The 18,137-nt window shown below is 34.0% G+C and overlaps 1 protein-coding gene across 1 annotated transcript; it reads left to right on the plus strand.

The window, feature by feature from the left end:
- LOC109723454 (probable bifunctional methylthioribulose-1-phosphate dehydratase/enolase-phosphatase E1) lies at positions 6,002-12,600 on the plus strand. Its single transcript, XM_020251813.1, has 12 exons — positions 6,002-6,282; positions 6,422-6,558; positions 6,945-7,040; positions 7,194-7,313; positions 7,853-7,942; positions 8,618-8,797; positions 9,377-9,532; positions 9,867-10,016; positions 10,502-10,603; positions 10,980-11,089; positions 11,186-11,304; positions 12,245-12,600. The coding sequence occupies exons 1-12, from the start codon at positions 6,072-6,074 to the stop codon at positions 12,334-12,336; spliced, it is 1,563 nt and encodes a 520-aa protein (XP_020107402.1). The 5' UTR covers positions 6,002-6,071; the 3' UTR covers positions 12,337-12,600.

Below are 18,137 nucleotides of genomic sequence, written 5' to 3' on the forward strand. Positions count from 1 at the left end.
ATTCAATATTGAAGGGTTTGATATTGGACCTCACTGTCGAATAGTAATGAATCTATGCGGTCACACACAATAGGAATTGTGTGCATCCAACATGACAAGATGAGTATAATACACTAAACAGTTTAGTGGAAATAATGAGAAATTACAATTTGAATTTGAATGTTACGAAAGATTTAATCTCTAATTAGATTAGAGAATAATTAAATATTCATAAATTATTATGAGATAATATTCTAATTAGATTAGATTTAAATATGAATATTTAATTATAATTTAATGGATAAGATCTAATTAAATTAAAGAGGGATAATAATAAAATATCTATAATAGGATAAGCGTAAATTTACTTTTATTTATCCTGTAACTAATTGGATATAATCCAATTAGTATTGTAACTAATTTGATATGATCCAAATTAGTTATAACAGATTAATTAGTATTGTAACTAATTGGATATGATCCAAATTAGTTATAACAGATTGAGTGTGCCCGGCTTGTACGGCTTTATTAATTAGTGGAGGCGTACATATAGGAGCCGTGGCTTCATTAGTATGTGACACTCAAATTTACTGAAAAGGATTCACATTATTCTCTCTCAACTTTTCGTAAAATATTTCACTAAAAGGAACGTAGATATCAGAAGACTGCTAGCACCGTCTTTGTAATCTGCGACTCATCTGTTCCGTACGGGCACGTGCGCGGCTAATTGGAATCTCAGTTTCAACCGTACAGTAGATCAAGAGACCTTAACTAGTCCGAGGTAATGTAACCTAAACTTCAAATTTGCTTAGGTTAGATTATTATTTTACATTGTAACATGAGAATGATCCGCCGGCACTGGATTGATTTGTTTTGTCTTGATTCATATGTGATATAGATTTTTGTTTTTCGAAAATACAATTTTAATTTCCACTGCAATTTTTGTGCCGGATAAATTCTTACAATTAGCGCTAGAGGTGGGATAATATTGTGCTTACCGTATTTCACGGAATTCCTCCTAAGTCTAGTTATTGTCGACGTATATTTCCTGTTTTGAATAACATGTTTAATAGCTTGATTCATTGTCGACGTGTATTTCCTGTTTTGAATAACATGTTTAGTAGTTCGATTCATTGATTTGTTGTCTTCTAAAATCTGAATTGGAGCTTAGAATATTAATTAAATAATATATGTTGGACTTGGATTTGACTTAGGAGAAAACTGACGCTTTTACACTGTCATATGTTAAAACTACCAGATTTAGATCTAGGAGCCGCAGTTGTTTGTATCACCGCAGTTTGTGGGCGGTGGATACACATGATAGTGTAGAATGTACTTACGCTCGTACTGGGATGCCGAGTTTATTTTTTACAGTAGTGTTTAGGCTGTTCCGGACTGTCGGGTGCCGTTAGGGTTGACGGTGGACCCAGATTGCTGTTTTTGCATCAGATTGTGCCGAGGGCACGTGAGTTTTGCTGTTAGACCAGTTAGACTCTATTTACTTGACTATAGCCTATGAGAGCCTGATTGAGCTCGACAGAGACACGCTTGCATATTCGGTTGGGTAGCGCCCACGAGTGCCACTCCGGGGTCGGGCTTTGTGCGTTTGCATTGGTGTCATTGTGTCCTGGTTGGACTTACTTTCCACGGACGGTTGAGCGTGGAGGTAGCTGTATAGCTTCGACAGGCGGGACGGGTGTATTCACAATCCCTAGTGAGATTGGATCATAACTTACATTATTCTACAGATAGTTAGCATTGGATAATGATAGTATAGTGGCATATAGCCGTAGATTATTTTCAGTTCCTTTACTATCATTGAGCATACCTTCTGTAGACTTAGTGGGTGAGCCGTTGAGGTCGGTAGCGGTACCCACTGAGGACTATTTCTTTTTGCAGTAGTTCTCACGCCGAATTGTGGATCTTTTGCAGAGCCTCTGGTTGCGGCTGCTGCAACTGCTGATTCTGATCGCAGAAAGGGTGTTGCGAGTTAGAGCCCTTCCTGACGAGTTGCAAAGTTAGAGGATGACTAGCTACAGGTAGTTGTAGTTTTTGGTTCTTTACATACTGATGCTGATGTTATTCCTCGCTGGAGTCAGTATTTTTGTACCAGAATTTTATGTTGTATTGAACCGATATTTTTATATATGTATTCCTTTTAGCAGCTCTATACTACTAGTTGTAGTATTGTATGTTTACAGGTACAGCTATCGTTTCGTATACAGGAGAAATTTCTATGTATACGGCGGGTCTGTTAGCGTGTCCAGAAAAACGAGAAATACGAGACGTGACATATATATTGTATGAAAAAATAATAATTAAGTATTTATGATGTCATTCAATTTATTGGTTGAAGTACTGACCAAACCAGTGACCTGTTATACCTATAATCTGGCAATAATTTTGGATCTTAATAAATGATTCCAAATCTCAAATCATTGGCCCTAAGAATTATTAGGCCCTATCCCTACTTTGTTGTAGTTTGTGAGCATTAAACCTAATCTAAACTCAGTAATTTTTTGTATCTTCTATCTCCAATGAAACAAACACGCCACTAATGCTTAAATGCATGTTTGTGTTTATTATAAGAGTGATTTAGATTCTAGCTTTTTATATGAAAATACATGTGATTAGATTCAGAGAATTTTTTGATGGATAAAAAGAGAAAAATTAAATTAAAAAAGAGAGTTTTGATGCATTTTGTCCAGGTACATTGTACACAATCAAGCTTCTGTCCTTTTCCTCATCCACATCAGAATATGATACCTGGACCTGCTCTAAAGACCAGTTCTTTAGTAGAAAAAGTCCATTATATAACACTTATATCATATCATCAATAACTAGTTAATTACATTTTTTTTTAATAAAAAATATATACAAATACTTTTTTAATAATCATGATGAAAATGGATGAATAAAAAGAATAATTCGATTGGTTAGGGACTCTTATCTGCAATATAACTAGTGCATTCGAGATCTTTCTTTTTTAGTAATGGTCTATCTCTATCTCTCTTATTATTATTATTATTTTCTTTTGGAATAGTCTGAGGTGTATAATATTTTAGTTTTCAAACTTTAAACTTTAATTAGTTATAACTTATAGGGAAAACTTCAAAAACCCCCCATGTGGTTTCAATTTTTTTCACTTTAGTACCTTGTGGTTTAAAATATATCAAGTTAGTACCCTGTGGTTTCTCACTTTATCACTTTAGTACCCTATGGTTTAAAGTGTATCAAGTTAGTAACCTGTGGTTTTGCACTTTATCACTTTAGTACCCTGTGGTTTTAATTTGGTATCAAGTTAGTACCCTGTGGTTTTTTTAAATCACAGAGTACTAAAGTGATAAAGGGTGAAACCACATGGTACTAAAGTGATAAAGTGCAAAGTTATAGGGTACTAATTTGATACACTTTAAATCACAGGGTACTAAAGTGATAAAGTGAGAAACCACAGGGTACTAACTTGGTACACTTTAAATCACAGGATACTAAAATAAAAAAGTGTGAAACCACAAGAGAGGTTTCTGAAGTTTTCCCTAACTTGTAACTCAATTTTTTGAAAGTATTGCACTCAAGTCTTCTAATATAATTTAGTTGGATAAATAATAATGCGGCGGCCATGTGGTAGTGCCATAGTTCATAACTTAATAATGATTAGCACACCACATATGTAATATATTATTATCATCATCAAACCAACTAAATTAGTTTGTGGCCCTCAACTGTAACAATCTAAAATGTTGAAATAAAAAAGTACAATAAATTAAAGTTTGAAGATTAAAGCATTACTTATATTCTGAGAACCAAAAGTGTAATTTTGAAGTTCTTTTTTTAGCAATTAATGCTACGAGAGTTAAGTTGTACTCTTGCTAGATGATATCTCACTTTCTTAATATTTAGAGTAGCTAATGGGGATTATACTTCTATAGTGAGTTACATTATACGAGGGTAAAAAAAATAGTATGTGTTTGTTGTACAAATAAAGTCCGACTACTATACTATCTATATTATCAAGCTCTTAATACTATTGATAGTATCAAGCTGTTGGATCTACCCCTTGATCATTTCCATCCGTTAGATTATATTATTCAACCAACCACTCATTCAACCCTAAAGGACCATTATCATCCTAACTATATATTTTTTCATCCAACGACTGAAAACTCGATAGCACCAATCGCTTAGTACTATCGATAGTATAATAGCGTAATAATTGTCTATATATCCCTCAAAACTTCGAAAATATCTCATTTATTCTTACTTTTTTTCCTTTTCAATATACCCCTCATATGTTTCTCCGTTATTCTAAAATACCCCCATAGGCCTACAGTTATCAACCGTTAAGTTAACTTGGGTTAAACACGAGTTAAATATCGACCACAATTAAAAAAAATTAAAATATCAATTTTACCCTTAACTTAAGGGCAAATAAGAAAAATTGGTGACGTTAGAGAGGTATGTTTGAAGAGACCAAAAGTCAAAACACTTTTTGTGCCCCTAACTTAAAGGGCAAATAAGAAAAGTCGATAATGGTGGAAGGGTATATTTGAAATGGCAAAATAGTAATTTTATACAGATAACAGAGTTTATTAACAGATTTTAACTTTAGGGGTATATTTGAAATATGTTGGAACGTAAAAATAGTATTTTCAATATTAGTCATCTAAAAAAGATAAATCAGAAAGTCAGAAGCTTTTTACGGGTATATAAGCAATTGCCCCTAAAAAATATATATCTTCAAGTACTAAACTAATTTATAATTGCCATTCGAATTCTGGCCACAACATTATTCATGTTCTTATAAGGAATTGTAAACATGATGCAAATTTAGTGATCTCTTAAGCAAATGTTTTATTTGACTCGCAACCTCTCCTGTAGCAATTTCAAAATAATTTTAGACATTTAATGCTGGATAGATGCTGCTGATTGGGATGTTGGTTATTGCTGAATTAGCTTGGTCTTCAAAGGTTCATATGCTTTCACTCTTAGTAATGTAGATCAATTCATATTCATCAACTCACTTGTTGAGAGAGAAATTGTTGCAATTCTTACCGTTTGGTTCGGGTATAAGCAAGAACTAGCTATTACAGAGACATGTACAAGTATGGGGATAAGAAAAATAGCGTTTGGATGAAAATTAGGTTGTTCCCGGAATAAGAACAATTTTAGATAGTTTTATATAGAAAATGAAGGTGTTGGTGGGGATAACCGAGAACTACTATTCTCAGGTAAAAAATTAGCGTTTGGGTATAAAAGGGGGGATAAGGGCCTATTCCTATCCCTGTCCCCTAACCAAACGGTGCTAGTAGACTAGTGTTTCAAATTCTCCCCTCTTGCAATTTATCATATGGCTTTATACGGTAGTACTTTTTTTGCTATAAATGTTATTCCGTATATATATATTTTTTTTCAGTGATCCATAACTAATTTTATTAAGAATTACATATATCTTCTTCCAAATACCACTCTTATATGGATGTGTTATGTAAATCGAAAATTAAATGTTGAGGTCCATAATTTAGCCAAAGAAATATTTAGAAATTATTATAATTCTGAAACTGTTTGAACAACAAATATAGCCTACGGACCTTTTTTCTTAAAAAACAATAAAAAAGATAAAATAATTGGTCCATGACAAAGATGGTGTGCCACATGCTGTCCACTAAACAACTTAACCTCAACCAATAAAAATTATTCCGTCCACCACGTGTATCCGTATGCATCATGAATCGTGCCTAAATTTAATTATTTAAATATTTTAAATTACAAATTAGTCACATAGATATGGTTTAAGCTACTTAGGGTTTAGGGTATCAAATAATCTCACTAATTAATTATAGAAAAGAATAATTTAATATGTTTAGGCATTTTTAATGTCATTAACAGTTAAAAGGAGTACAATTTGAATTTTATTAGTTCATATATGTAGTAGAGGTTATAGGTGCGGTGCATGAAATTTACTTCGTACACCTGGTGCAGATAAGAATTCCAGTCCTCCGAGCATCGATGCTCCTTGTCTCTTCCCTCGGTGGGCTTCTAACCCCAAAACCCTACTTCCACTACTCCTCGCACCGAGCTCCTCGGCCCTGATCATGGCGTCGTCGTCCACGAGCGCGGCGGAGGTGGCGTCGGAGGCGTACATGGGGGGCGCGGCGGTGGCGGAGGCGCGCGCGCTCGTGGCGGAGCTCTGCCGCCTCTTCTACACGCAGGGATGGGTCACGGGCACGGGGGGCAGCATCACGCTCAAGGTCCACGACCCCGCCGTGCCCAAGCCCCACCAACTCATCGTCATGTCCCCCTCCGGTAAATCCTATCGCCTCCTCCTCGATCCTCTTCCTCTTTGGTGTTATCTCCATGGATCGATCGATCGGTCAATGGTTCGATCGATGGGTCGATCGACTGGGGGGTTTGATGTGATCCTTCGGTGTGATTGGTGATTTAGGGGTTCAGAAGGAGCGGATGGTGCCCGAGGACATGTACTTGCTCTCTGGCGATGGCGAGGTGCTCTCCCGGCCCGTGCCGAAGCCGTGGCCCCATAAGCCCCCCAAGTGCACCGATTGTGCCCCGCTCTTCATGAAGGTGATCGATCGATCCATCGAAGCCATTTGCATTATTAGTTACATTGATACTAAATCCCTCTTATTTTCAATTACATATTTTTCTTAATGAAGGCCTTGTTTAGTTAAGATTTCATTTTTCTGTTGTTGCTCTAAGTAAAAAATTAGGTCTTTGAATGCTCGGTGGATGGCGGATTGCTTTCATTTGTACATCTATTGGTTTTTTCCGGCGAAAAGGAAAAATTTAATAGTAACTTTTTTCGATTTGTGTGTTTTTCTCAGCAGTAACCAACAATGCAAGAATGGAGCAATCCATTTCTGGCTCATATTTCAAATCGCTGTTAAGACAATGGATCAGCTATTTGCCTCTTTTATATAGCTCTTATCTTATATTTATATCCTTTGCAGGCTTATCAGATGCGAAATGCTGGAGCTGTTATTCATAGCCACGGCATGGAATCTTGTCTTGTTACAATGCTTCATCCAGGCGCAAAGGAGTTCCGGGTAAATCTTTCAAGTTATATGTAGGAATACTTTTGGAACTGTCATTCATCTTTTACTTGTTACTGTATTTCCATTTCTTGTTAGCTGGAGATGTTTCAGAATGACATCCACTTTGATCTCTTCTATTCCATAATAACTCTTTTGTTGGTTTAGATAACTCATATGGAGATGATTAAAGGAATACAAGGACATGGTTATCATGACGAGCTGGTAGTTCCGATAATCGAGAATACCCCTTATGAGTATGAGCTCACAGATTCCCTTAGTGAAGCGGTACTATTTTGTCTTGCGAATGTGTTTTCTTCTTACTTTTTCAGGACTATAGATAATGTAGATCATATATGGTTTCCTCTTCAAACTTAAAATCTAGATATGTATGGACTTCATTTGACAAATGAAATATTTTAAGTAGCAAATTGTTTGCTCTTTGGACATTTGAAGTATATTAAAATATTTTAGAAAGTTTATCTGAAGTATAGTAAATATTTTACAAAGTTTTGCCTAAGCAGACAAATTGTCAAAGCTGTTTAGTTCATGTATATGGATCTTAATATGGATCTTAATTATGTAAACTTCATGTATAGGGATCTTAGTAAACTAGCAAGAAATTCAATTGTATATGATAAAATGGTAGAGAAGGATTACCATATACTTGTATAGTGAGGCTATAATACATTCTGCTCCGGTGAACATATTTTGATGATTCATCACTTTCAACAATGATATAGATGGTTTTTGTATGCTAATCATGACAGTTGTGAAAATCATTTGGATAGGTTCTTTATAACTGAACTGAGATTGTACTTAAACAGATTGCAGCATATCCAAAAGCAACTGCTGTACTTGTGCGAAACCATGGTATTTATGTATGGGGTGACACATGGATCAGTTGCAAGACTCAGGTATGTTTTTCTTTTTTTTTTCTAAAGATTTAAATGTATGATTTAAGGTAATATCAGTATGAATTATATTTTATGCTGACAGTTGTAGTTCCACACACACAGTAAATGGTGTGTTTCCTTCCATAATGAACATCTGTTTAATCTTTCTCCTCTATCAACTACAAACTTTGCTTATGGGATACTTTCTTAGTGAGGTTGTATATTGAATATTTGATCCAGCGTAATCCTATTGATTCCTCTTGAATATCAAAGTTTTTTAGGTTAACTTTTCTAGGTTATGAAAATTATCTGAAGCATTTGGTGGAGCTGAACATAGCTTTTGGCTGGATTTTGTCTTACAATTCATATTTTTTATGAAGATGAGGAAAGCTCAGTAGTAAGTAATGTAATAATAGTGTAACATCATTTTCTCAATTTGCAACAATCGTGGATTCAGTCTTTCACTTCTGTTTATAATTTCTTAACCATGTTGAAGAAACAAATTTGCAATAAATCCACCATTTGTTCCTATTCAACGTACTAAAGAAATATACTATATGTAACATCCTTTTGTCACCTGTTCCCAACTTGGTCTTTGCTATCATTCCTATTATTCTTCTGCTCTTGATACGCTTTTCCTTATCGCCGCTTGTCTTTGAATATTGTCTTATTTATTTTCTCTGATGTGATTTTCAGGCTGAGTGCTATCATTATCTTTTTGATGCTGCCATCAAGCTCTACCAATTGGGCATTGACTGGACGACTCCTAGTCATGGTCCAATCAATGTTGATAGACCATTGCAGCACAAAGACCATTTGAGTACTTCAGTGAGAGCAGCAGTCCAAAATGGCAATCTTGCTGCTGAATCTTCAAAGGTCAGTTCTCGGAGTTCTAATGCTAGATTTTACTGGGAATGATATGACTATTTTGGGGGATGAGGGGGGTTTCTATCTATTCTTTGTGCATTTATCTTTTGAGCAATTTGTGTTTTTTTGTCTTTTCTCTGTAGAAATATTTACATATATACCACTGCAAGATTACTATAAATATATATTTCTGCAAAATATAAATTCCATATATGCCATTAAAAACTCCTCTTTTACATATATACCCTTGTGCTTACAAAATACCCCTCTTTAAAATCCTTATTCATATGCAGTCCGCTTTCTCCCCATGAATTGGAATGCCCCACAAATTAAGATGACTGGTGTTTCTTTAAGAAACTGAACTTTCGACGGTTATAAAAATAAATGATAGCTCAGAATTTATTGGGGTGCATGTAAATCAATGATTTTGCAGGATATATGCATCAGAGCTCCTTTAATATTTGTGTTATTAGATCTGTTTCTTCTTCAACTTCTCTTATAGGTTCCATTAATTTATTTCTTACTATTAGCACTTAGCTAATCTTCACTTCTAATAAAAAAAAGCTAATCAATTTTAATGATCTGCAGAAATGCATTGTCCTTGACATTGAAGGAACAACTACTCCAATATCATTTGCCACCGACATTCTTTTCCCCTATGCTCGAGATAATGTTCGGGAACATTTGATTTCAACATACGACAGCGAGGAAACTCAAGATGATATTAAGCTATTGCGCTTCCAAGTAAGATATTGATGCTTTCTACTATCCAAATTATTTGCCTTTTGGGTACTGCCATGGCAAATAAAAGTGCTTGTTATCAAAAGTTCTAAATGATGTCATTGTCCGCAGTGTTTGTTTGCACAAATTAGATGAAGAGAGATTGATACGAACTTATATTCCATGATTTGCGTATATTGCTAAAGCACAACTAGGCTTCAATCCTAAAATCTTAGGCTTATTTATATAGTGTTTGAATCAGCGCCAACATGTGCCTCTAATAAGATATATTTGAGTGGTGGGTGCATATATTCATAGTTTTTTTTTCGGTTAACATATAGTTGCGATTTTTTGACAGGTTGAGGATGACCTAAAACAAGGGGTTGTTGGGGCTGTACCCCTTCCACCTAATGGTGCTGGAAAAGAGGAAGTCATTGATTCCTTAGTTGCTAATATTCAAGCTATGATTAAAGCAGACAGAAAAGTTACATCTCTTAAACAATTGCAGGTAGCATAATCGGTTCTAGACCTCTCATTCTGAGGAGAAATTATTGTGAGGACCTGGTCCACCGTGAACCATCACAACACAACACAAGTCTTAAAGTGAAGCTTTAAACCATTCGACTTGATCTACAACACCTTAAGGGTCATTGAAAATCATAACATTTAGAAATTTATTTCTTTTGTAATGAGCAGTAACTGGTTAACGCTGTTAATTTTTCCACCTACCTGAAGCTTTCTTGCCTAGGTAAGAGCTTTCCAAAAACTAATGATCTTTGATATTAGAGTCCTTAGAGGTTGTAGATCACATAATGGTATATATTTAGATGTTAGGCCTCTATTCTTAAAAATTAAGGACTGGTTCTTGGCTGACATGGTCGAGCAGGCCTAGCCTGTAATTTCTCCATTATGAGTCAAAGAATCTGTGTGTATCTGGTTGAGTTTTGACTAACCTTCTTTTTGTTTCTTTCTTTTCTTTTTTTTGACACACAGGGCCATATTTGGAGAACTGGATTTGAAAACAAAGAACTGCAAGGAATTGTTTATGAGGATGTTCCTGAGGCTCTTAAGAGATGGCATGCCAATGGCGTAAAGGTTATATATTCATTCGATCTACGTAATTTAATTCTTTAGCTGAAGATTCACAGATTAAAATAGTTAAGCAGACATTTAATTGATTCTGTCATTCTGCTTTTCCATCAATTAGCCATATGCTTCTTGAATGAGAATTCACAAGCCATCCATTACGGTAATCCTGGTTCTAAACTTTTTCTTTTCTAAGTCACCTGCAAACACGATGAAAAAGAACTCTAAAAACTGACCTGTTTGAATTACAATTGTGTGCCCTATTCTTTTCTCACCTTGCTAGCTTTTGTAGTAGGAACTTGTCTACTATTCTATTTGTCTTTTTAGATTTTACATTCATCTCGTAGTTTTTCATGGCAGAAGTCTCTGATAAATCTAAATTCAGGTCTATTTATATTCGAGCGGTAGTAGAGAGGCTCAGAGACTTCTGTTTGGAAACACAGCTTATGGCGACTTGAGGAAGTACCTTTGTGGATATTTCGACACCACAACTGGGTAGGTTATCTGTTTCCTTTTCTTGCTTTTGCAATGTCTTATGCTATTTCTTTTCACTAAAAGATATATTTCACTTTTTTTTCCTTTCCAATATAGGAACAAAAGAGAAGCACGGAGTTATTTCGAAATCTCACAGTCACTAGGGGTGGACAAGCCATCTCAAATATTATTTGTAACAGATGTCTATCAGGAAGCTGTGGCTGCAAAGGCTGCAGGTAAATGCATTAAGTTTTTATTATATTGATTAACTTTGTTTACCTCTAAATATTTGCTGCTACTTGCTAGAGAAAAATGATATTTTGCTGTTTTTTGTACTTGATGTTTTTTATTTATTTATATACTTTCTTGAATGAGATTTTTCCACTTAGATTGCACATTCTTTATAGTGATTTTTTAATTTGGGCACTCTGGAATCCCTAGCGTCCTCATATCCCCACTATTTTGCAAAATCTAAATTTAACAATATTTGGAATCACAACTTAGAACGCCCATCCGAATGGTCAATTTCCCTATCAACCCCGCTATTTTCCGGGAAATGTTGTATACAATTACGTGAACATGACTGCTCAAAATTCTCTGTTCAGTTGTCTTGATATGTAAATCATATTTAACATATTCACCCTTTCATGCATGCATCCAATTGATGGACCATCAGATTATATTAACACTTAAAAGTCAAACAAGTCCTATCAATTTCAGGTTTGTGGTGTTTACATATACATAATAAGTATTTGCACCTACTTTGAGATGAGAAGTTAAACATGGTGCTTCCTGTTAGATAGGATAATGGCCCATCATGTCAAATATCTGTTGTTAGAACTTGATATGTCTTGGTTGGATCAAATGAATTTACCTATCGGTACATTCTGTTGTTTTAGCTTCGGATATTGCATTTCCATTGAGAAATAAAAAGTTTCGAATTCCATGAATAAAATGTTAGAAATTTTTAAGGAATGAAGATGCTTTTATTTTTCATTTCTCTTACAGCTGTTATTTCTTCTTCTTCTTTTTCTTTTCTTCACTCATTTCTTTTAGCTTTCCTGCAATAATGAATTTATATCTTTTTTTTTTCAAGATATATAATTTTACTATTATTGTTTGGTTCTGTTATCCATTCATCATCTTACAAGTTATCGTCCTTGTTGAAATTTTCAGGTATTGATGTCATAATCTCGATCCGCCCTGGAAATGCACCTCTTCCCAAAGATCATGGTTTCGCGACCATAACATCTTTTGCGGAAATCTGAGTTAGTGCAACCTGTACAATTGCTCGGGCCCCAGGTCAAATAAGTGCAAATAAAATTTGTTTATCATCACAATATGCAGTCATGAGTCACGAATCTACGAAATAGTAAATATATATCTTATGTACTAGTAAAATGCATCAAAACACTTTGGCTATATGGTATTGTGTGCATATATATGTGGTGTTACACATCTTGAATAGTTAAACTCAGCTTTTGAGTACCCTGCAATGGTTATTTAATGAGCGAATTGCGCATATAATTCTAGCCTTTTTGTCTTTTCCCCGCTTTTTCGTTTTCGAGTAATGCTTGGTCTTTAAAGCCTAGGATTTGTCTCCCCAGATTGGCATAAAACTCTGCTTTTTGTTCTCATGTACTTAGAGATATTTCACATTGCAAAAGATTTGGCCTTTCAAAGGTTTAAGCTCACATTGACCTTTTTCTCTCTTGTCAACATATGGGCGAAAAATGTATGGGTAGCTTTAAGTACAATTTCTGTAACATTCTCGGAATTTATATATATATATATATATATAGAGAGAGAGAGAGAGAGAGAGAGAGAGAGTTGAGCTAGAAATTTATCGGTAGCAAACGGGTTCCGTTGTCACCAATTTATTTTTGATGATAGAACCTCCAAATCAACGATCGACACCGTTGAATATGATCTATACCACTTGAAGTATCTAGAAATAAAATTTTATTTTTTTCGATATTGTTCTCTTGTCTATTAAATGAGCGTAAAAATGAATGGCTTAAAATGAATATCCTCTAAAAAGTGATAATAGAAATTTTGTAATCAAGATCGAGAGTATAGATCTTATTCTAAATAGTTTAAAGAATTTTCTAACTAAAATTCAATTGATTTGGATAGCTTTACACAGTTAAACGAGAAAACGCCTCATATCTACCATTAAAATTACAAACTTTGAAACCCTTTGATCATTAGGTCAATGATATCGAAATGATTTGAAATTTGGTTTCTAAATACTTCAAGTGGTATAGATCATGTTCAACTGTGCCGATCGTCGATTTAAAGGCTCCATCATCGAAAACAAATGGGTGGCAACGGAGCCGGTTTGCTACAGATAGCATTCCAGCTCAACTCTCTCTTTCTCTTTCTCTCTCTCTCTCTCTCTCTCTCTCTCTCTCTCTCTATATATATATATATATATATATATATATATATATATATATATATATAATTAGGTTGGAATACTATTAATAGTAAAACGTTCTTTTTGCTATCAAGTTTTAACCTTTGGATAAAAAATTGTAGGGTTAGGATGATATTAGTCGGTTAGAGTTGAGCGGTCCCTCTAGGGTTGAGTGGTCCCCACTGGGTTATAGTATTTAATCCAATGGTTAGAAATAATAAAAAAAGTTGATCCAAAGGCTAAAAAACCGGTAACAACAATAAAATTTTGCTACTAATAGTAGGCCAGTCCAACTCTCTCTCTCTCTCTCTCTCTCTATATATATATATATATATTATACGTGTAATTGACTCTAAAATTATAGGGTCAGGATGATATTAGTCGGTTAGAGATGAGTGGTCCCCCTAGGGTTGAGTGGTCCCTACTGGGTTATAGTATTTAATCCAATGNCTCTCTCTCTCTCTCTATATATATATCTATATATATATATATATATATATATATATATATATATATATATAGAATTAGGCCACTATACTATCTATAGTACCGGAGCTCCGGTACTATAGTCTTGTTTTCGATTTTAGGGTGTTCAAATTAACGATTCATATCGTTAAATATGATCTAGAGTATATGAAATTCTTAGAAATAAAATTTTAGTTTTTTTCGACATCGTTTACTTAATAAATAAATTATGTCAAAATGGACGGTGGAAATTGAATAATCTTTAAAATTTGACCATAGGACTTTTAAATTCAAGATTAAGAATGTTAACTTTAATCTAAATAGTTTAAAATATTTTCTATCAAAATTTGAAGAACTCTAGATTTTTCTACACCGTTAAACTCCAAACTCGTCATAGTAGCCATTGAAAATTGACAATTTTGAAATGGTTTGATCATAAAGTAAACTATGTCGAAAAACTATAAATTTTATTTCTAAAACTTTAAATACCCTAGATCAGTTTTAACGGTATGGATCGTTGATTTGAACACCCTAAGATCGAAAACGGGACTATAGTACAGGAGCTCTGGTACCAGAACCCCGGTACTATAGATAGTATAGGAGACTAGCTCTCTCTCTCTCTCTCTCTATATATATATATAAAATATTATTTAAGATTCCCGAATCAAAGTTTTGGAAAAACCTGAGGTTTTGGTGAAGTGGTGAAACTGTTATAGATTTGAACTAGTAGGCTCTAAACTATTGATGAGGAGAACCAAAATATGACAGTCACATGGGTGATTCCGAGGATTTAAGTGTCGTGGTACGGGGTCGTGCCGAAAACTTGCCGGCACGGTACAGTACGGTGCGTGCCGAGCCATGCCGATGCGTGCCGATCAAAAAAATTCTTATGTGTCGACACATAATAGTATGAAATATTTATTTTTTTTAGCAACAAAATATTCTAACTATTTATTATATCCTTTTATCACATCTTTTGAACTTTATTGAGGAAATCACTTACTAATTTAAATAATAGAGGGTTTTGAGCTGTGCCATCGGCACGGGGTCTGTATTGTGCCGGTATCTTGTTGGCATGGTACGGTACGGTGGATACGACCCGTGCCGACGGGCACTTAAAACCTTGGGTGATGCGCTGTTTTCGACTATTCACATTTGCTTTTAAGGTTCACTTATTCTATCATAATTTTCTAAAAAATTATATATATTTTAAAAAGAGATGTGATTGGTTGGGACGTAGAAAATGTGGTGTAGATAATATGGTGTAGCTACTTACTCACGGATGAGAGGCTTTTTTTTTTCGTAGTTCATGGTAGGGAGTATTTTGGCACCTTTCTGTTCAGAATTTAGCGATTTTTTAGTGAGGCCAAGTTTCTGGCCCAACTTTGCCCACCAAACCAACAATCTTTCATAGAAGATAAACAGTTATGCAACTGTTGCAATTAATACTTTCATAATTGCCAGCGAAAATTCAAGGGATATGAGCAATTTTTGGAATTATCTTATATTCATGAGGGCTCATTATTATGTGATAGTGGGTGAGTTCCTTAGTGGGCGAGTTATTGTAGGCTAGGTTCAATATATTTTGTGCCTATAAATAGAGCGCTAGCTAAGGCCAAGGGAAGACAAGACAACAAGAGAGTATCATGTGTATTGTAATCTTTTTTTTTCTAAGTAATTGAAATCACTTAGTTATTTTTAGAAAACCTCTATCTTTTCTTTTTTTTTGCATACTTAGTCGTAGGACGTAAAGTTTCAGACTAGCAATAGAGAGCTAGACTTGTCCATCTTCGAGGAGAAATGCGGGCGCCGCACGGGCTTTACGAAAAAAAAAAAAAAAACTATGGCCGTGACACTCGGCTCCCAATCCAAATGATTTGGTGCTAATTAGGCACTTCAAATATAAAATATGAGAAATACGAGCAATGCTACTAGTAGACCTTTATCCACAAATCGTCATTCCTTTTTGGTCATGCATCTCAATTTTTTTATTATAAATTATTAGATGTTTTGTAAAATTTTAATAAGAGAGGTAAAATTTATATTCTCTTTTGAGGTGTAAAAGTAGAATTTTCTATAAAATATACTGTATTTGTGAAATCCTAAAACACGCTATTCCTGTTTTGATTTTACAAAGTTTTATCAAAATTTGTTAAACAAAATGATTTTGCTAAGGAAATTATTCCGTTGAATTTTATGCAATATTTCATCAAAAAATTATAAAGTTAATTTATCAAAAGTAATAAATTACTACTTAATAAAATCAAGAATTTAAAATTTAGACATCTTTCTTAATATAATCATATTATAGTTCAAATAATATTGCTATATTTTAACCTACAACTATTTTGCGTGACCGTATATACCTGTTAATAACTGTTAATTTTTTACACCTTACAGGTAAATAGAAATAGATAAAGAATAAATCGTATAACTAAAGGAACTTAGAAACCGTATTGTCAAAATTTCAAGTTTAAGAAACTATGTGCAAAATTAAAAAAAAAAAGGAAAAAAAATTGTACAACAAAAATTACAGCTACCAAAAATATAAAAAGAGAACTTCTCTATCTCTTTTTACAACAATCATTTTAATTTCAATATTTATGTTAAATCAAGCATGCGGAGAGATTTTACCAGTTATTTATTTTTCATTTCGATCCATTTTGATTGTAATTTGAATTCTGATTTTCATTTTAAGCCTAGGGCCCCCTGATTACTAAATAGCAGGTTTTAAAGGGTTTATATGAAATTCCAAAAGGACAGTTGCTTATGTACCTTCGAAAAGTTTCAAAATTTCTTTTGTACCCTCCCTAAAAGGCTAACATAAAAAATATTTGTTTAATATTTTAAGTTCTTTCAAATATATCTCTATAGTTAAATTTTGTTAGTGAACTATTTTGAGCAGCCGTTATCTATGTAAAATTACAATTTTATTCTTTTAAGTATACTCTTCTGCTGTCACTAATTTTTCGTACTTGCTCTCAAGTTAGGAGCAAAAGAAATATTTAGACTTTTTTCTCTTTCAAATGTACCTTTCTATCATCACAAATTTTTTTATTTGTTATTAAGTTAGGAAAAAAAGGATATTTTAATTTTTTTAACTCTCGAAAAAATTTAACTTGGGTTTAATTCGAAATGACATTGTTGGAACAAATACCGCACAGAAATCTAATTGTGATTTAAATCTAACTAAATTTTATTATGAAAATAAATAAATCAACTTACAGATGATCGCTAAATCCAAATAAATACTTAATTGATCCGGAAGCGTGCGAGTTACTGCCCTAAGGCGTATTTCCGTCCTTACGTGCGGGATTAATCGGAAATAACACCCCAAGATACGACCGGAATTCCTCCTCCTGCGAGCACGATAGTGAAGGAAGGAGATTGACGAAGACTCTTTCAACACCCAGCGATAAACAAAAGAAAATTAACTTATGAAAAAGGGATCTCAAAGTAAAACAAAATTTCATCTCTTTTACTTCTCTCTACAATATTCATATATCATGAACAGTATGTAGAGGAATAATCCAATATATAAAGAGAATGGGTTGAACATTGGAATCATCAAAGGATTCCAATAGTGGAAACCGTTTCCACTATTAATCCATCTCATTAATTAAAATAAATAACAATGAATACTAATAAATGAGAATAAAAGAATTAATAAATAACAATTAAAATAATAATAATAGTAATTAAGAAATTTAAGTAGTAATAGTAATGATTAAGGGATTTTGAATTTTCCTCCAACAATCCCCCACAAAATTCAAAATTTCGAAATAGGAATTAAACTCGAAAACAAAACTAATAAATAAATAAATCACCGGGTGTTTATACTATGCAATAGGTAAGGTGCCTTTAAGGACTTAACCTTACGTAGTGTAAATAGTTTCCATCAGAAGGAATCGGAGTGAACCAGGTCTTGAACTACGTTCCTTTGTCCCTGACTTCAACTATCACACACACAGTATAGAATTCTCCGTCGCGGGTCTGTACGTTAATGGCCATGTACAGTACCTTGATTTTTCATAAGAGTTTCTATATATAGCCCATTCACATAGCCGCGTCCACATACGGATATTTTTATATAGGTGGTTTCCTCCAGGAATGTGTGTAGAGTCACATCTCGCGAAAATTATCGCATTGGATCCCATTAAGAGCTCTCAGCTCAACCTAATCCAC

This window comes from Ananas comosus, linkage group 17 (genome assembly GCF_001540865.1).
Source record: "Ananas comosus cultivar F153 linkage group 17, ASM154086v1, whole genome shotgun sequence".
Lineage (NCBI taxonomy): Eukaryota > Viridiplantae > Streptophyta > Magnoliopsida > Poales > Bromeliaceae > Ananas > Ananas comosus.

Excerpts from the sequence above, each read along its gene's own strand:
- LOC109723454 (XM_020251813.1), top strand. The coding sequence starts at position 6,072 with ATGGCGTCGTCGTCCACGAGCGCGGCGGAGGTGGCGTCGGAGGCGTAC. Across the intron at positions 6,283-6,421 it reads CATCGTCATGTCCCCCTCCG|GGGTTCAGAAGGAGCGGATG; the intron begins GTAAATCCTATC and ends TTGGTGATTTAG. Across the intron at positions 11,090-11,185 it reads TATTTCGACACCACAACTGG|GAACAAAAGAGAAGCACGGA; the intron begins GTAGGTTATCTG and ends TTTCCAATATAG.